Source organism: Carassius carassius, chromosome 20 (assembly GCF_963082965.1).
Source record: "Carassius carassius chromosome 20, fCarCar2.1, whole genome shotgun sequence".
Lineage (NCBI taxonomy): Eukaryota > Metazoa > Chordata > Actinopteri > Cypriniformes > Cyprinidae > Carassius > Carassius carassius.
The window spans coordinates 1152255-1173085 of record NC_081774.1 but is presented as its reverse complement, the minus strand read 5'-3'; the positions used below and the strand labels follow the sequence as shown (position 1 = coordinate 1173085).

General features: G+C 35.7%; 1 protein-coding gene across 2 annotated transcripts; it reads right to left on the bottom strand.

The window, feature by feature from the left end:
• LOC132095971 (rho GTPase-activating protein 45-like) lies at window positions 1-20831 on the bottom strand. Of its 2 annotated transcripts, none has more exons than XM_059501074.1 (21): window positions 20464-20831; window positions 15342-15488; window positions 14953-15037; window positions 10939-11011; window positions 10273-10348; window positions 7766-7900; window positions 7546-7607; window positions 7345-7455; window positions 6115-6195; window positions 5850-6029; window positions 5143-5280; window positions 3882-4072; window positions 3651-3779; window positions 3388-3485; window positions 3205-3303; window positions 2839-3002; window positions 2547-2735; window positions 1829-1966; window positions 1531-1754; window positions 294-513; window positions 1-182 (listed from the first exon to the last, which is right to left on the bottom strand). In XM_059501074.1, exons 1-21 carry the CDS (start codon window positions 20696-20698, stop codon window positions 81-83), a joined length of 2877 nt encoding a protein of 958 aa, XP_059357057.1. In that variant the 5' UTR covers window positions 20699-20831; the 3' UTR covers window positions 1-80. The 2 variants fall into 2 exon arrangements, with proteins under 2 accessions (XP_059357057.1, XP_059357056.1); XM_059501073.1 differs by having other exon boundaries at window positions 34-182; window positions 3388-3492; window positions 3655-3779; window positions 7766-7897.

Here is a 20831-nt window from a genome sequence, read left to right as displayed (position 1 = left end):
ATTATTTATATTATTTTGTTTTCATTTTATTAGAAGTTGGCCAACAGCGCCCCCTACAGGGCCGATGCCGATATTCACATTTAAATCCAGTATTTGCAGATTGTGACATTTCTAATATGTAATATCTCACCACATTCCAGACCTGCTCTGTTTGGCTCTTCATGAGTCCCAGACTCACAGTCCTGAATAAAGGAATATATTAGAATGAGAGCTGTGACTGAATCACACACGATTGCTGATTGTCCTGTCTAAACCTGCATACTACATCAGATCAAATATGACTCTGTGCAGACCTGGCTCTGTCCTGGAGAGCTGACCGAGGAAGAGGACGAGATGAAGATCATCTGCTGGAAGACGATCAGAGCCTCTACGACGCGTGCCTGATGAGGGTAATCCACCAGAGACGACAGGGACACCGTGGCTCCCGTGGGTTTGGGTCTCATCAGGGTCGGGCCGAACACAATCCCTAAATTACTGGCGCTCATTTTATTATCTTGCTCCAACTCAGACACTCTGACGAGAGAAAAACAGGACACTTTCATCAACATCATACGAAAATGTTCAAGTAAATCTAGAAAACTGCAGTTGATATTTCAAGCAGTCACTATTTAAAAAACATTTTAATCTTTTTTTTTAATTCATGCATTTAAATGCAACTTGAAAAGGTTCTCAACTGATACATTTTGTTATTGCATAACTGAGCTCTATAATTTAAATTATTAAAACTGGACTTATATTAAAATCTAAATACTATTAGATTATTAGACTTAAATTATTCAAATATTAAAACTTAAATACATAAACTATTAAAATATTATTAGACAAATTATTCAAATATTTAAACCTTAAAATAACTTCTTTTTTTAAACATAAAAAAATGTAAATTATTAATTACTTTCATAAATATACATTTTAAAATATCATTAATAAAAATTAGTTCTTAATTGTTTATGTCTGCTGAACTCAGGCTTAAATGATTAATAATTATTAAAACTTGAATAATTGAAGTATAGTTTAAGAAATTCTTAAACTATTAAATTATTATCAGATTATTACGACAATTACACAAATATTTATATATATATATAAATATATATATATATTTTTTATATTTTTTTTTAAACTTAAACCATTACATTATTATATATTTTAAAAAATATTATTAAATATTATTAATAATTATTTTTATACTTTTTTTTTTTACAATTTATTGAATTCTTAAAATTTTAATTGTTATGAAATAAAGTACCCCCCAAGGGTTAGTAAGGTTCTATAAATATTTTATGATACATTTAAAAAAAAGAATTTGTAAGGTATAGAGCAAAAAAAGCTCTATAAAACTATATAAAATATACATAATTTAATATGGGATAATTTAATATTAATCATAATTTAAATATAAATAATATAATTTGAAATAAAATAAAATGAAAAAAATATATAAATCAAAGAAATTTTGATTTATAAGTTCCTCTGTACATTATAAAAAATAGTTTGTAATATTTTTTCAGTTTTTTGTCAGAATGTCACCTGCACAGGTGCAGCACGATGTACTTGAGCGTGGCGATGTTAGCAGGCGGCAGACGCTTGAGCAGCTCTCCGAGTTTCTCCACTAAGACCAGCACTTCAGGCTCGGTTTCTGACCCACGATCCACCAGCTCTGGGCTCTTCTCCGAGGCGTCCGAGATCAGGCTTTCCTTGGCCAGTCCCATCAGATCGTTATACACACGGAAGGGCATGATGGGCTCTGGGAGCTGAGGAGGACACGGAGACGATGACACAGTAAACATGCTTTATTACAGGAACATTTCTCTGTCAGCTGACTCACCTGTCTGAGGTAGAGCTTCAGCACGTTGCTGATGTCGTGTGGAGACGCTTGAGAAAGCTCCACCAGCTCTTTACCGTTCTCGAACGCCTGGCACAACTTCTCCACACGCGTCTTCACTCCATTCACACGATAGATTCCCTGGAGAGACAGGCGAAGAACAGCTTTAACCCTATAATGCCTACTGTATCATATGTGACCCACAAAACCAGCCTTAAAGGTACATTTGATTGAAATTGAGATTTATGCATCAACTGAAAGTTGAATAAATAATCTTTCCATTGATGTATGGTTTGTTATGATAGAGAAATAGTTGGATCTGGAAAAATCTGGAATCCGAGAAAAAAATCTCAATATTGATAAAATCACCTTTTTTAAAGTTGTCCAAATAAAGTTAGCAATACATGATCAAGAATTAAGTTTTTACTATTATTTCATGTATGGCTTAAAAGTGTTAAAAGCTGTTTTGAAAATAGATTTTAAATCTGCAAAATGAATAAAAAACAAGTATATAAGCAAGTGATGCTATTAACCAATAATTCATGTGCATATCTCACATGCATATGCTGTATAAATAGTTTTGTCAGCTATTTTGAATTAATTTTTTAAGTAGCCTGCATGAGAATTAGAAAGAGGTAAACTGACCAATCAGAATGAGTGAATTAGAAATAAAACATTCCAGCCAATCAGATTGATTCTTTTCAAAGCTTTCCTCTCGCACCTTCATCTTGAGCGCTCTCCTCTCGATCTCAGTGATGCATTTCTTGATGATGAAGGGAACGCCCTCCACGTCGCCCTGCAGGACCTGAGAGAAATCACGACCGAAGAGCTGCAGACGGCCCTGGAGCTTCTTATGACCGCACTGGATGGCCAGAGACTCCAGACACTTCTTATGACACGCCAGGAAACACTAAAACACACACAAACACATCGGATGAGAACCAAACTTGATCAGTTGATTTGCAGTTATCAATCTACAGTTTCCTTAACAATATGAACTGAAATGGTCTCACCTCTTCACATTCTGCTCCCTGGAAATAAACGTAGCTGTCACATTCCCTGCACTTTGATGGTGTGCGCAGTTTGCGCAGCCGATGGGTTTTTGCAGCTTTGGACAATCCCACGTTTCTGAAAGGTCCAGTGGGTGCCGCGTTTTCCGATTCAATTCCATTTATACCTAAAACACAACCAAAACCGAGAAACACTCAACATATATCAGTATGTACTACACATCTAAGATGAAGAGGAGTTTGTTTCTTCATCCGATTTGGAGCTGAATGTGACATACTGTCTCAGCAATGGATGCACTGCAGTGAATGGGTGCCGTCAGAAAAACAGAAAGTCAAAACAGCTGATAAAAACATCTCATCCACACTCACTTTGTTCAAACGGGGTCATGGCACCATCTCGCTCCTCTAAATCTTCATTGGATGACAATGTGGCTGCAGAAACCGGCCTTAAAGGTTTTGAGATATCACCTGAGACCGAAACAGTACACAACATTATTGTTTATAAAAATGGTTACAAATCAAAAAGACACATCCACTGGATTTGTTTCACACCTGTGCTGGAGGTCGGGGATCCCAGTGCACTTCCAGGACCAACACTGTCAGTGTCACTCAGGGTGGACGGCCAGGACTTATGAGCTTGATGATGGTCTCTACTTGCTAAAAATTACAATACATACCAAACTGCATAAAATATTATAACTGCGATAATAAAAACAAAGATATGCATGTAGCCACAAGGGGCGTTTAAACTGACAAATTAAGTATAAATGAATTGTGTGTTCGTCTCCTAAAAGCTGATTTCTGTTCATTAAAACTGACCTTGACTTCGTCTTTGTTTAACCACAGCTTCTTCCACAAACCCCGCCTCCTCTTCAGTGGGCGGAGCTTCAGAGCTGTTCTGCCGCTGGTCAGTGCACAGACTGTTGTTTCGGGTCCGAATATGCCTGATAAAAAAAAACAACTCCATATCCTTCTGACCTCAACTCCTGAAGCATTTAAGTTCTCATTATACTTTGAGCACTGATCTTTAAAGCAAATCGTCTTACTGGTGGCTGGACGCGGAGTACGGCTCGAACTGGTACTGTACGGGAAGCTCTGTGCGCAGCTGCAGGTTTTTGACGTATGCGGCGTACTGCTGACCCGGATCGTACAGCTTACAGCTCTCACAGAGCGTCTGGAAATGCACCGGCAGCGCTGCAGTCTGCACATGCATCGTCTGATAGTACGAGATGGTGCACTGGACAGAAAGCAAGAGGATCAGCAAACACACAACCAGAGCATAAACGACATAATCTCTCTGTCCAGTTGAAAGCACACAATTATCTCCATTCTCCATTTCTGATGTTCTGAGTAGTATGAGAGAATTCCTGATTTGGGGAAGAGATTACTTATGTCAGTTTTTCATTTTAAAATAATGGGAAGATATGTTTTTTTTTTCATTACAAAGTCAGGAAAATAATGTTAAAATCTTAAAATGATTTGCAAAAAAAAACAACAAAAAAAAAAACAACAACAACAAATAAATAAAATTAATAATAATATATATATGTGTGTGTGTGTGTGTATAAAGTATGTAATAAATAAACATACAAAGTATTAAATAGAAAGCAATAATAATAGTAATAAATCCTAACAATAAAACGTCTGCAAAAAATAACTAAAATAAATGAAATAAAACAAAAATAGCAATTATATTAAATAAATATAGAATAAATAAATATATATAAAAATAAAAAATAAAGCAATAATAAAATAATTAAATGAAAAATGTATATGTGGGGAGGTGGGCAATGAGAAAAGTTGTTTATTTTAATTGTCATGAAAATATCCTAAAATGCAAAAACAAAAAGCAAAAATAATACTAATGATAATTTATTATATATATAAGGGTTAGTTCAGCCCAAAATGAAAATGAAGCCATAAATGACTCACCCTGAAGTCATCCTAGGTGTATATGACTTTCTTCTTTCAGCCGAATCTGTTGCACTGCATCGGTCCGAGAGAAGTTTAATAAAAAGCTCATCCACTGATATTATTAAACTTCTCTCGGACCGATGCAGTGCAACACCTGCTGAGTGTCATCAAACAGCTTGAAAGATCAAAGACAATTTTTAAAAGAACTCCAGCTGGATTCGGCTGAAAGAAGAAAGTCATATACACCTAGGATGACTTCAGGGTGTGTCATTTATGGCTTCATTTTCATTTTGGGCTGAACTAACCCTTTAAAGAAAGTAAATAAAAAGCAATAATTAAATTGATATATATGTGTACATATAGTAAATATAAAAACATATTCCTGACTCTCACCGCCCGCAGGATCTGGTCCGTCTGTCTGATGAGTTCCTGGATCTGTTTGAGCATGTTCACCTTCATGTCCTCCAGCTCCTGCTGCTGTGTCGTGGCGTCTGCGATGCAGGTGCGATACGTCGCCTCCGCCTCCTCCGCCTGCAGACACAAACCATCATATATCATCAAAAAATGATGCATAATGATATTACTGAAGAATGGAGCAGTTAAAAACTGCAAAGCCACAGCCCATTAGTTCTCGAAACACAGAATTGTTGCATAAATATTCAAGTCAAATAAATGTAAAAAAGAAAATGTAGCCTATTTTAAATCCATTTAGATTTTTTGCATCTTTTGCATTTTTTGTATCATTTTCATGACAGAAATATCCCAAACTCTCACTACTTTTATGCATACTGACATTACTGCATTACAAGTCTTCAATTGTCATGAAAATAATCTCAAAAGCCTAAAAAATAATAATAATGCAATTTATGCAATTTTCTTTATGCAAATAAAGACAAGTAAGAAGTTGTTTATATATTGAAAGATTTCAGGGAAATTTTTTTTAATAAAATGTAGGAGATGATAAAGAGTGTCATGTTAATCTATTCATCTAAATGTCAGTTCTCTGCACGTGACCACAAAAGCACAGTCAGAAACAACACCTCACACAAAATGTGTGAAATTAGCTCATGTTAGGTCATTTCCTGTTTGAGCTGGCTGACCTTGTTGCGTGCTTCTTCTTCTAGTCGTCTCTTCTTGTCCAAAGCTTTAGTGGTTGAGCCACTTCCTGTTCCGCTTTGTTCCTCTTCAACCTTATTGGCCACTGTCCGCGCTCTCTCGTACTCCTCACAGCGGCTCATGTACAGGTGACGTGCCTTACGGAGGTTACTCTCCGCATCGGCCTGATGAACACAAATACACCTTTAACTTGATTCAGCAGGGTTTAGTTGAGTTATTTAGTTAGTTCAGGGTGGACTGAATCTCTACCAGTTTTCTCTTGGCCCTCTGCCACTGCTCTTTAATGTCTCTGCGCTTCTTCTCATGTTCCTGTCTGCGCTGTGTCATGGGCTGATTGAAAAAAAAAAAAAAAGAGATTGAAAGTTTTAATTTTATTTGTTTTATTAGACCTGCTTGGGTAAATCTCACAAAAGCTGCCATAAACACATCCAGGTCACCCAAAATAACAATTAAATTAATGAGAAATTAAAATGTCATAAGGGAATTATTGTACATTAGAAAAAAATTTAAATAAATTCGTAATGATCCAAATATTAGGTTTTTTTATTTTGTTATATAAAAAATATAATTTAATATAATATAATACAATACATTAAAAATATAATAATACATATTAGTACAATATTTATTGTATTATCAAGAAATTAAAATATGTATCATTAATTTATTTTATTTAAATAATTAAATATTTAGTTAATGTTCCAAAAATTAAGCTTCCATGTTTTTTCATTAAATTAAATGTATCATATTAAAAATATAAAATAATAAAATAAACGTAAAATATAAATATATTTAAATACAATACTTATAGTATTATTATAAAAATAAAAATGTGTTATTTATCTATTTTATCTAAAAAAAGTGTAATCTTCCAAAAATTAGGAAGAAATTATATAATTACATTTTATATAATATAATACAATACATTTAAAATATAATAATACATATAAATACAATATTTATTGTATTATTCAAAAATAAAAATGTGTTATTTATATATTTTATTTAGATAATTAAAAAAATTGTAATGTTCCAAAAATTAGGCTTTCATTTTTTTTATTAAATCAAATGTATTATATTACAAATATAAAATCATAAAATTAATTTAAAATATAATAATATATTTAAATACAATACTTATTGTATTATAAGAAAAAGAAAAATATTTTTATCTAGATAATAAAAGAAATCTTAATGATCCTAAATCCTTAATGATCCAATCATTTTTTATTATATATTATATTTATTAAATGTATAAAATTCAAAAATATAATATCATACATTCATGATATCATATGATAAAATATATAATAAATTTAAATATAATATTTATTGAGTCAAAAATATTTGTAATATACATATTTTTTTATATTGTATAAAATTATATTTATTTCCTTTTTTCTCAATTTTATGTATTTTTTGAGGTGAAATGTGCAAAACTATTTCCCCACTGTCATCCAGCTGTGGTGTGTGTGGTACCTGTAGAAATGAGTGAGTGTAGATGTTGTTTGTGGCCTGTTGTAAACCGCTGCTCTGCTCTGAGTCCTGCTCGAGAGCCAGAGAGATGATCGACAGCAACGGCATGTGTTCCTGAGACGAGAATTTCCACAACATAAACACTAGTGTTATTTCAATCTTCAAAACACAATCAAATAAGCACCAGGGAAGCACACTGATCACCTGTATGATGTTTTGTTTGCTGGACTGGTAGAGTCTTTGAAGACCTTTAGAAAACTCATTCTCTAGAAAAATAGAGTCGTAGAGAACAAATAAAATGACCAAGTCCCGGTGGATGAGTTTGAAATGCATTTATATGAAGAGTATATGGCCGGGATCCATTTAAAAGAGACAGACACATGCTCTTCAAAAATCACCAAGCAGGTGAAGGAAATGGCATTACCGAGAGCGATTCTCTTGTCTACGTAGCTGATGATGTCCTTCATGTATTTGGCGATAGATTTGGCATAATTCAGAGCCGAGTCCACACCGCCTTCACTGCGCTGCAGGAGAATATCAACTTCCTGTGCACTCACTGCTGACACACACCGAAAACATCAGTCCTCCCATATATGAACAAACAACACTTCAGATATACATGAACAGATGGATGGATGGAGTGATGGAGGGAGGGAGGGAGGGAGGGAGGAATGGATGGAGGGAGGGATGGATGGATGGATGGATGGAGGGAGGGAGGGATGAATGATGGGAGGGAGGGATGATGGGAGGGATGGATGGATGGATGGAGGGAGGGATGATGGGAGGGAGGGAGGGATGGATGGATGGAGGGAGGGCGGGATGATGGGACGGAGGGATGAATGGATGGAGGGAGGGCTGGATGATGGGAGGGATGGATGGATGGATGGATGGATGATGGGAGGGAGGGAGGGAATATCAACTTCCTGTGCACTCACTGCTGACACACACCGAAAACATCAGTCCTCCCATATATGAACAAACAACACTTCAGATATACATGAAAAGATGGATGGATGGAGTGATGGAGGGAGGGATGGATGGATGGATGGATGGATGGATGGATGGATGGATGGATGGAGGGAGGGATGGATGGATGGATGGAGGGAGGGAGGGATGAATGATGGGAGGGAGGGATGATGGGAGGGATGGATGGATGGATGGAGGGAGGGATGATGGGAGGGAGGGAGGGATGGATGGATGGAGGGAGGGCGGGATGATGGGACGGAGGGATGAATGGATGGAGGGAGGGCTGGATGATGGGAGGGATGGATGGATGGATGGATGGATGATGGGAGGGAGGGAGGGAATATCAACTTCCTGTGCACTCACTGCTGACACACACCGAAAACATCAGTCCTCCCATATATGAACAAACAACACTTCAGATATACATGAACAGATGGATGGATGGAGTGATGGAGGGAGGGATGGATGGATGGATGGATGGATGGAGGGAGGGATGGATGGATGGATGGAGGGAGGGAGGGATGAATGATGGGAGGGAGGGATGATGGGAGGGATGGATGGATGGATGGAGGGAGGGATGATGGGAGGGAGGGAGGGATGGATGGATGGAGGGAGGGCGGGATGATGGGACGGAGGGATGAATGGATGGAGGGAGGGCTGGATGATGGGAGGGATGGATGGATGGATGGATGGATGATGGGAGGGAGGGAGGGAATATCAACTTCCTGTGCACTCACTGCTGACACACACCGAAAACATCAGTCCTCCCATATATGAACAAACAACACTTCAGATATACATGAACAGATGGATGGATGGAGTGATGGAGGGAGGGATGGATGGATGGATGGATGGAGGGAGGGAGGGATGAATGATGGGAGGGAGGGATGATGGGAGGGATGGATGGATGGATGGAGGGAGGGATGATGGGAGGGAGGGATGGAGGGATGGATGGATGGATGGAGGGAGGGCGGGATGATGGGACGGAGGGATGAATGGATGGAGGGAGGGCTGGATGATGGGAGGGATGGATGGATGGATGGATGGATGGATGATGGGAGGGAGGGAGGGAATATCAACTTCCTGTGCACTCACTGCTGACACACACCGAAAACATCAGTCCTCCCATATATGAACAAACAACACTTCAGATATACATGAACAGATGGATGGATGGATGGATGGAGGGAGGGAGGGATGAATGATGGGAGGGAGGGATGATGGGAGGGATGGATGGATGGATGGAGGGAGGGATGATGGGAGGGAGGGAGGGATGGATGGATGGAGGGAGGGAGGGCGGGATGATAGGACGGAGGGATGGATGGATGGAGGGAGGGCTGGATGATGGGAGGGATGGATGGATGGATGGATGGATGATGGGAGGGAGGGATGGATGGATGGATGGATGGATGATGGGAGGGAGGGAGGGAATATCAACTTCCTGTGCACTCACTGCTGACACACACTGAAAACATCAGTCCTCCCATATATGAACAAACAACACTTCAGATATACGTGAACATCCATATACATGGAGGGAGGGATGAATGATGGGAGGGAGGGAGGGAGGGATGGATGGATGTTGGGAGGGATGGATGGATGGAGGGAGGGATGGATGATGGGAGGGATGGAGGGATGGATGGATGGAGGGAGGGCGGGATGATGGGACGGAGGGATGGATGGATGGAGGGAGGGCTGGATGATGGGAGGGATGGATGGATGGAGGGAGGGAGGGATGGATGATGAATGGATTGACAGATGGATGGATGGATGGGTGAAAGGATGGACGGATGGATGGATAGATAGATAGATGTATATCTGCTGTACTCTGCACACTCCTGAAAACTGTGTTGTACTGTGTTCTGTGCCTATGAGGCGCCCAATGCATTCTTCATACATTCAGAAACAGTAGTCTGTATGCCATTCTATGCATTACTGAAGACAATAAAAGAGGGATTGACTCACTGCAGTCCTGATGGTCGTATTTTCCTCCTCCTTCAGGACCCTGACCTGACGACCCTCTGTACAGGTCCTCCATCGACTAAACACACACAGCATAGAGACGGCTAGTTATGACATTTTAAAGGAAAAAATATGAGCATTTTGAGATTAAATGGTGTGGATTGGTTAGAGTCAGATCCATGAGGTGAGATTGTAGTAGAGTTTATATCACTTCCTTCTCTGAGGGCTGTTGGGTAGTTTTGGCTCTTCCATTGTAGTATTACTTCACCTCCACTTTTTAGTTAGTAGCTTGTAGTGCAGTCCATCTCTAAAAAGTTTCTTACTAAAACTGAACTGCTTTAAATAATGAGTAATCGCTTGGTAAACTACTGACTCAAAGTAGCATGACAAACACCGTTCACCAACTAAAGTGCATTTTAATGAAGGAAGTGAAACTTCTAGTTGTTGTAGTTCTGAGAAATGATTTGAGTGTCTCTTCTGGACATTAAGATGATTAATTTGACATCAGTGGCATTCTAAGAAGTGTTTCTTGAAGACTCGCGTCGTCAGGGACTCTGTCGAGTCTGTGTAGAGGTGTGGAGGAAACAATATGCTTGCAAGACAACGCAGGAAGCGACCCACACACGCTTCCAACAACATCCGCATACACACACACACACACACCCTCACCCTGCTCTTTTCTGTCGGCGGCAGGGACAGAAGAGTAGTGCTGTCAATTTCTCCCATCAACAACTCTGAAACACTGACAGAGAGAAAATACTGCTCAGATATCACAACTATCAACTAAATAGAGAAGTAAAAGCTAGTAAAAGCTATAAAATGAATGTGGAGAGTGAATGTTGATGATAAATATTTGAGTTCATATTGAGATCTCTGGCTTCTGATTAATAAATCTGAGCACTGCTTGAAGCAAAACTCTAGAGGATATATATTAAGTAAAATGTATATCTTTATCAAAGATACATTATATGTTTATAGAATTAGAATATAATTAAATTACATATAATTACATACATTATAATGTCCTTTAAGGAAATATATGCATACATGTGAAATAAAAATATTTTAATAAAATATATTTAAAAATTTAATTATATATATTATCTCATAATAACATACACTTTTTAATTTAAATGTGAATACAAGATATATAATATCTTTATAGAATCTATATACATATATATATATATATATATATATAAGGGCTGTCACTTTTTATTCGAATTTGCATTCGAACATGACGTGAAATATCCGTAATCAAACTCTAAATAAAATATCTGGTTTTTAAAATGCCATGTGTAGCGCATTTTTTACAGTCTATGATTATTCAGTTTGTATTTTTATTTTATTCTTTGCCATCTTTTCCAGTAGAGGGCACTCTAGACGTATTGTAGCGTAGGCCTATGACCAAATCAAGCGAATAATAGCTAGCCTACGGTGTACATTTTAGGACATCCTCAGACCTCAGTCATTAAATGAAAAGGCGTCATGCCTCAGACTAAAAGGCTTTAGTCATCGGACAAAACGGCATCGCGCCTCGGACTGAAAAGTTTCAGGTCTCAGGAAAAACAACGTCAGGTGTCAGGTCATATACAATTAGGCATCTGACGTAACGGACTCAGGTAAAGTATCGTGCTGCCTCGCCCCATGTGACGTCACAAGCACGCCGTTCAGAGGAAGTGGTATATAATGGTTAATTGATGGCAAAAGGAGGTAAACAGTGTCTGATATATTATATTTTATTTTGGCAAAGTAGTAAAATTACCCTTACGAAAAATAACCATGGTTTTACTATATATTTATATATTAGGGCTGTAGCTATCGAATATTTTAGTAATCGAGTATTCTACCAAAAATCTCATTGATTAATTGAGTAATCGGATAAAATGTGTTTTTGTTTAATTAAAGTGCAATATTAATTATGCAAGAGAAAATAAGACTCCTGGGTCTCTTAAAATGAACAACTAAGTTTCCTTTTTTTTTTTTTTTAAATGCATAGAATGCAATGCATACATCAAAAATAAATATTTAATTATTACCCATTGTTTCTCTGTCTGTGCTTGTACTGTGAACAATCACAATAAAGCTGACAGATGAATTAAGTGCATTTAAGTGCCATTCAGTTGGGGTTTTAAATAAAGCATTTTCTGAGATGCACATTAAACATTAAACACATAAAACATTAATCTTTTAATTATTGAAAATTAAGCAAACTTAACTTTTTGGTAAACAAAGGGAAATTTACTATTAACAATAAAACATGGAAGAAATTTTGTGTGATTAAACCTTAAAAAAAAAAAATTATAATAATGTTAGATTTTTTTTTAGTAGTAGGCTATGTATATTCTGCTGAACAATAGTAATACATTTCTGGCAAATACTTGTCTAAAACCGGACTTTTATTTTGACGGGTTGACGTACCTTTGCAGTTCTGTGTATGTGATGTGACGCTAGTTTTACTCAAATCAAACGGTCAGATGCTCATGAAGTGACTGTCAGAGCAGTTCTGGAGATGTTGTTCATGTGTTCACGTCTTATTTAGTGAGACAGCAGACGCTGAAATCACCGGAGCGTCACGCGCGCTTCAGTGTGTGTGATAAAGGAAGACGCACTTCTGCGCCATTCATTAACAGAGACACACAGAACATGCAAGATTCATATTTTAATAGACTGTTCTGGCTTAATATTTACAGATATTAGTCCATATCGTGATTTGATGTAAGTGCAATGACCTATTTTTGATTAATTCATTCAAAATTTGGAAAATTCCGTGCCATTCCACGTTAAACTGTAAATTCTGTTTTTATGACTGGATTCCGCGATTCTCTTCGCGTTTTCTGCATCGCGGAAATCATAGGGCCCTAGTTGTAATATGCCAGCTCTATCTTGCAATGGACGCACACCACGACGTTCTCTTCACGTTTGCCCGCGCCCTCAAATCAAAACACTGCTGACTCCTTGCAGTATGCGATTTCGGACTCAGCGCTTGTGTCTCCTTCCGCTTTGTGCGTGACGTAAACACGTTGTGTCATATTAAACCAATCATTGCGAAAGAAGCTGACGTGAGATTTAAAATAAATTAAAAGAGGCTTTGAGGCAGAGGAATTTGCCTCAATCATTTTTTGTAATCGAGTTACTCGAGGAATCGTTTCAGCCCTAATATATATATATATATATATATATATATATATATATATATATATATATATATATAAAAAAACACCAGAAAGCGATACTCCACCTCAGTCCGTTTCGTCTGTTGCCTTTTTCTCTGAGTCCGTTTCATCTGATGCCTAATTGTATGAGACCTGATGTCGTTTTTCCTGAAACCTGAAGCCTTTAGTCTGAGGCATGACGCCTGTTCATTTAATGACTGAGGTCTGAGGATGTCCTAAAATGTACACCGTACTAGCTAGTAGCCAGGCACGTCTGTGCGCTCCGAACGTGTGTTCTTAATCCAGAAGTTGCTAGACTGGTGTTTCTTGCAAACAATATTAAGAAATGAATTAGGCTCGGCTATATGCCTTACTCCTGCTGCTGTTTAAGTTGTCACGTTAATGTTTGTGCCTGGTCTGAATAGTTTTTTTTTCTTTTTTCATTTAGCCTAATGTTGTGGGATATGCATAGTGGCACTTCATATAAGTCGATATTCTAAGTTGATAACCTGCTGTTTCATACACTATGAAAAAAAATAATACAGATTGTCCTGTTTATGACTCACTGTTAATACATTTGTGATTGAATCTCCATTAGGCTACGGTGTTTTTTTATTTTTTTTTATGCGTAATTCAAACGGATATCGAATATCATGCAATGTATTCAAATACATTGCATGATATTCGATATCTGTTTGAATTAGATTTTTCTCAAAAGTGACAGACCTAATATATATATATATATATATAATTTACCTGGATTATTAGTGGCCTTCAGGGAAATAGGTATAATAGTATAATATAGGGAAATATGTATAATAATTAATAATATATTGATTAATACAATAAAGACAGATACATATATTGGAATTAATATTAGATTAGATAAAATACATTTTATGTAATATATGTAATATATAAACAGACTTTATATCAAATTATTTTAATAAAATGACATTTATTAAAATACAAATATGTTATTATTATTTTTATTATTAATATATAATATTTTACATAAGATATTTTAATAAAATATATTTTAAAATGTAATTATATATATTATTTCATAATAATATATATACAAATATATAAGATATATTATATTTATATAGAATTAAAATATATATAATTAATATGTATATTAAGGAAATATGTATAAAAAATAAATTCATATATTAATATATAAAGAAATAGATATACTTAAATTAATATTAAATAAAATTAATTTAATGTAATATATATATAACAAAATTTTCAAATACTTTATTAGAATTAAATTATATTTAAATAACAGATATTTACATAAAATAATTTTAATACATTGTTAATAAAATTTAATTTATTAAAATAAAAAATATATAATATATAATTATTTTATATATGATAAATATATATATATATATGTGTGTGTGTGTTTTAAATGCATATAATTATTATTTCTTGACTGATATTTTAATACAATTAAATTTTGATTCATAAATAATAAATGAGCAGGTAATCTGTGTGAAAGCATTGTGTTAGCTCTTACTTGCTGCTGAAGGCCACAGCAATGGTTTCAATGGCCTTCTCAAAGTCTTTCTTTTGAGCGTCACTGGTGCCTTCATAACTGAACCCTGACAAACACAGAGAAGAGAACAACTTCACGGTCACAGAACGCACGTTTCTGCTTTTAATAACAAATAAAACTAGAAGTGACGTCACACTTAGATGCAAAAGTGGAAACACCTGGCTTTGAGTTTGAATATTATACATGTTTTTCCTACATAAGATCAGATGCTTGTTGTTTGGTATCTGCTCATATCAGATGTGGCTTTGCTCATCTGATGCTTGTGCTGGGATACTTAATTCATGTCATTGCATTCATTTGACAGTGACAGGATTTGAAGAGGATGAGTTAATCATGAGAGCTGAACTGACCTTTGACCTTTGAGATAAGAGTTCCAGCTGCGGTGAGCGTCTCCACAGTGTTCAGCAGAGGATATGTGCTGATTACCTGTCGCAAAACACGCAGAACCTCCCCTAAACACTCGTGCACGGCCGGCCGGCTACATGGCTCCTCTTTCACTGCGGAGACACGAGAAAACATCATGATTCATTCATTCACATCGGTTTAAATGTGTATCAAGTGTCTAGATACTCTATAAATCACTCCAGAACTGCTCTAACACTGTATTGCCACATGTTCGGAAACAGTTCTGCCTCTTACTTTCACCAAAACATGTCAGTTATTTGTCCACTTCCTACACACCCAATCCCACAATGCACTTCATTGCTTATTACCACAAGAGGGAAGTTTGGGCCGCACATATGCACTGAAACTACGTGTGTGATGTTGCGGTCATCTAATGAATTCATCGGGTTTATCAGATAAAAATGTTCACTGCAATTATTTATGATTCACTTTTTGACAAACTCATGCAACAGGCTACAAATTAAATGTTTTAATAAATGCATAAATCACAGATCTAGATTAAGAAGTAGTTGCCATAGAAAAATAATATTGAGCAACTTCTCATTATTGAGTGAATGTGAAAAAATGTCAAAGTTTTGAAGGCGACCATGATTTTACAGCATTTACCCCTTTTTGAATAATTAAAAAATCAAGAAGTTTTAACTTTTTGTTCAACAAGGAATCCTAAAAAAGTATCAAAGTTCCAAAAAATATTATGCACAACTGATAATAAATCAGCGTAATAGAAATTATTTTTGAAGGAGACACAGAAGACTGGAGTAATGATGATGGAAATTCGGACTTGCATTACTGGAATAAATTATATTTAAAGTATATTCAAATAGGAAACTATTATTTTAAATTGCAATAATATTTCACACTTTTACTGTCTTTATTTATTTATTTTTGATCAAATAAACACAGCAACAAAATCCTATATGAATGTATCATTGTATGAAATTTATAAGAATTACCCATTGGAATGAATGGAAATTTATAACTCGTGATTGTTTAAAAACAGTCCAGATTTATGAAACCTACATATTTATATCTTAGAAAACTTAGTCTGAATATTACTTGCATAAAATTTCAATTTCAGATTAAAAAAGTGCTACAACAGGCATACATATTCATGTTTATCAACAAAATTCAATCGCAAAATTCTGCGAGATATGGGGATAAAGCTAACTGTATTTAGTAAAAGTTTAAACATTATTATAACGTCATAGATAATTTAACAAACAAAAAAAAAGTATAGGTGACATCTAATGGGTCTCCATACATAAACGGGTCCAAAAAGACCCAAACACGAACCGTTTAACTCTTTTTTTAAATGGTTAATCTCTTGATATAATTGTAAAAAATCTGGAAAATTCTGTATTTTTGAGGGTCTTAAAGTATTTGCAAAGTTTAGCTCCTTTCCTAAAAACTAAACAGTTTTGAGATTTTTTTTTATGTTTTTCTTCCAGGTCAAAACGGACCCAAATGTGTTATTAAATGTAATTTATTTCTGTGATGCTCCGCTGTATTTTCAGCATCATTCCTTTAGTCTTCAGTGTCACATGATCTTCAGAAATCATGAAAATATAATGATTTGCTGCTCAAAAACATTTCTTATAACCATCACAACTGAAAACAGTTTTGCTGCTTACATTTTTTGTAAATCTACGTCAGCAGCCGTGAACAAAGAAAAATCTGTGATTATAACGGTTGGGGAAAAGAGCAGGAGTTTGGCTGCTGGAAGTGTATCCTTCTCAACAGGACAATGAAAGCTTGTTGTTGTTCACAACAGAAGTCCTTGTGTGTCTCATGCCTAAATGCATGTTCAGAGTGTGGGTGTTCTTAAAAATGTAAAACACAAGAGTGCAAGATTTCAAACAGTCGTTCCTCTTTGATGCAGCGCTGGAAATGCCCTGGACTCCTACACACGTGTGTAACTCAGACTATTTAATGTGTTGTGAAGAAAACACGAGCGTGCAAAACTCCCTACCGCGATGCCAGAGCTTTCTGGGTAGTTGCAAAATCACCGGTAATGTGTTTTACAGGAGAAAGTGAGGGGAATGTTTTAATGCAATACATGTTGATGCATGCATGTCATGTAGATCTGAACAAAAGTATCACTCAAACTGTCCATCTGAAACTGTCTGGCTCTTCTCAAATGAATCTGCAGGTCATGAGATGATGCAAAAAAAAAAAACATCATGCCACCTTCCCAAAAAAGCCCTCACTTCTCGCTAGTATCAACTTGAGCGTGATTAAAAGCTGACTGGTGTTTGATGTAAGGAGAAATTGTGAGGACCTGTACAGGCCTGCATGCTGCAGTCGTTTTATGGCTTTTACAGCTCTGTCATGGCTGACAGAAGCTCCACTGCTAAGGAAATGTGATGAACCCTTACACACCTGTGTATCTCAGACGAATCCACATGTTGTGAAGCAAACACAAGCTGTGTTTCTCGATGTAAAACTCGTTCTGGGAGGTTGCAAAATTGTAAAATGGATGCAAGTCATTGTTTAAACTGGAAGACAAACATGACAACGGTTTGACTTCCCACAGGAAGATGTTATCGCTCAGAGTTTGCTCTTTCATCGTTCGGTTCTCTGTTACGCTCCATTTAATATCAGCCTCGTCTCAGATGCCTCTCCTCAAATTCACGAGGAAAATCTGTATATACAAACTGTTCGGGTTTCCCAAACTTGGCTGGGGTTCTTGAGTTGATGAAAAGCTATAATTAACTAAGTCATAAAAAAGAAATTTATTTTAAAATAAAACAATCAAAATAAAACATTATTTTTGACCATTAGCTAAAAACAGAGAAATGTGAACATACAACTGTTAAACAGTATTTATGTGCTATTATGTTTTTTTTTTTTTTTATTAGCATTATTTATATACTATTGTTTTTAATTATATTTTGAATTAAATTTTATTTTAATATTTTCATTTACTTACTTAATTTTTGGATCTTTTTTTGTTCGTTTTTAAATATTACTAGGTTTATTTTTCCATTTCAGTTTAGTTTACCTGTACTGTATGTACAAGAGAATATGTTGTTAAACAGTATAATAGTTTTATTAATATTTTGTACTCACATTTTTCATATTTTCCATTTTACTTTAGGTTTACTTTTTGTAATTTTGTTTTGTGCGTTTGCCATTTTTTCTCTAATACTGCTATTTATGTTTCATTTATTTTTTTCGCTTTCAGTTTTTATATCCATCTTAAACGTACTTCAGTTAGTGGCCAAGGCGACATTCTTCATTTTTTCCCTCTAACACTGATATTTTATTTTATGTTTTTAAATAAAATGCAATAATAATTAAAAATAGAAACTATTGTTATTTCATCTTAAAATCTCAGGAATATTTTATTTCAAAGAGTATCGGCTGACAAAAAAAGTTTGGGAATCCCTGTGTTGCGCCAACGGCCGAAATAAAGATTTCCCTTGAGATGACTTTGGAAACATCACTATTGCAACTCTACAAGCAGGGCAGATGTAAACAGGAAGTAGAGCTGATGAAAATAGCGACACTTTAAGGAAGTCCACAAGGCCTGAGGAGACTAAATGACTTCTGCTCTTTATAAAGCAGACAGTGCTGACGTGATTCATCTGTCTCTTGCTCTCTGTGCTGAATAAAGTCAGAGAAGCTGCACTGTGTTCAAACGGACTACTTTTATGATGCCAATTCAAACGTCTCAGTTTTGCAACAGTCCCTCTTAAATAGTGCACAATGTGCACAACCACCTATATCCGAAATGATGTACATGAAGTCTAAAGAGGAATCTCAAAGCCGCAGTATTATACCACATCACCACATTTCTGCATGAGGTGAACAGCAGCATGGTGAGATAAGTGCTCTGTAGGGTCCTGCCCATGAAACGCTCTTCTAAGGGAAGGTGGGGGGGTGAAGCCCAGCGGACGTGTGTAATCTCAAACTGAAGGCTGCAAAGAACACAACTGACGCACGGTTCCTCTTCCTTCCTCTCTTTTACCATGGAGACCCGATGAAAAAACATGCATTACAAATGCCTATTCCTGAACAAGACTCGAGGGGAATCTGAAGACTTTGTGCCAGAGACATATAAGTGGCTTTAGATATGATATGATGATATTTAATGCTAGTTTTAATTTATGTAGCAAACAGGCATGAGTGTATTATTCCTTCTACACAAAACAGACACAGAAATAGTCAAATAATAAAACAATAAACCCAACAGTGAATAAATGCTTCAATTAACAGACAATTCTTGACAAGAAAAATGTTCACTAAAAATGTAAAATATTTTAAATATAAGAAAAAAATATTTATTTAAATATTATATTTTTAAATAATGTGTATATAGAATTATTTTAATTATTACAAAATAATATTTTTTTTATTTAAAATCAAAATTGCAATTTGAGTAAATGTTGTATACAATTAATTATTTTACACATTATTAACTATAGTTACAATTAAACATATAATACTGTATTCAATTACAATTTGAGTAAATATTGTGTACAAATAACTTATTTTACAATAATACTACAATAATCTTTATTTTTTTATTTAAATATCCAAATGTATTTGCACATTCAGTTAATACGGTGTATAATTTTTTTACACTGTATTTATTATTACAAAAACTTTGCATTTACTTTTTATTTAAATATTTCAACCTTTTTAGTTGCAGTTTGACTAAATATTATATACAATATTTTTTACACAATATTTACTTATTAAAAGTATTCTTTAATTTCAATTATGTATTTACTTAAATATTAAACATTATTTTTTTTAAATGCAAATATTGTGTACAATAAATTATCTTTACATTTACAATATTTACTAAAAGTATTATTTATTTTTATTTAAATATGAAATAATTTTATATTTTTTAATTGCAATTTGAGTAAATATTGTATGCAATTAAATAAATATTTATATTCCAATCAAAAAAAAAAAAAAATCTATATATATATATATATATATAACGGCCCACACAGAGTTCACTTACGGAATGTACAAACACCAAAACTAATTTTTCAACTCAAAACGATTTCTAAAATTCCTTTTTCGAACCGAACCCACCCAAAAATCTCCTACCTTCTCCCAGAACCATGTCTTTTAGTTTCTCCACTGCCTCTGCGAAGCGGGCCACGTCTCTTAGCAGCGAGGGAATGTCCTCCACCTCGATGACCGATGTTTCCGTGCAGTCCGCAGCGTGTCCGTAGGAGAGAGCGGCCCGCACATAGCCCTTATGGAAGCCCCAGGTCCCCGAGGTGTAGAAGGCCAAGCCTGCGGCGCTGGCGTGACGGCTGAGACCCGAGGGCCGCTTCATTGTGCCGACAGGTGAACTACACACCGTTAGCTTGGAGTGGGGGGCCGGTGTTCCTGGGCAGGATACGGGGCCCGGATCAGGAGCGGCCAGCGTGCAGAAGCCATCGATAGTGTCATTGGGAGAGTGTTCCTGA

What these genes read in the sequence shown, in the direction of transcription:
- LOC132095971 (XM_059501074.1), bottom strand. Translation starts at nt 20,698, where the DNA reads ATGAAGCGGCCCTCGGGTCTCAGCCGTCACGCCAGCGCCGCAGGCTTG. An exon ending in AAGAAGAAGCACGCAACAAG is followed by an intron (nt 5,281 to 5,849) that starts GTCAGCCAGCTC and finishes TTGTGTCTGCAG; the next exon opens with GCGGAGGAGGCGGAGGCGAC. An exon ending in CAAAGACGAAGTCAAGGTCA is followed by an intron (nt 3,486 to 3,650) that starts GTTTTAATGAAC and finishes TTTAGCAAGTAG; the next exon opens with AGACCATCATCAAGCTCATA.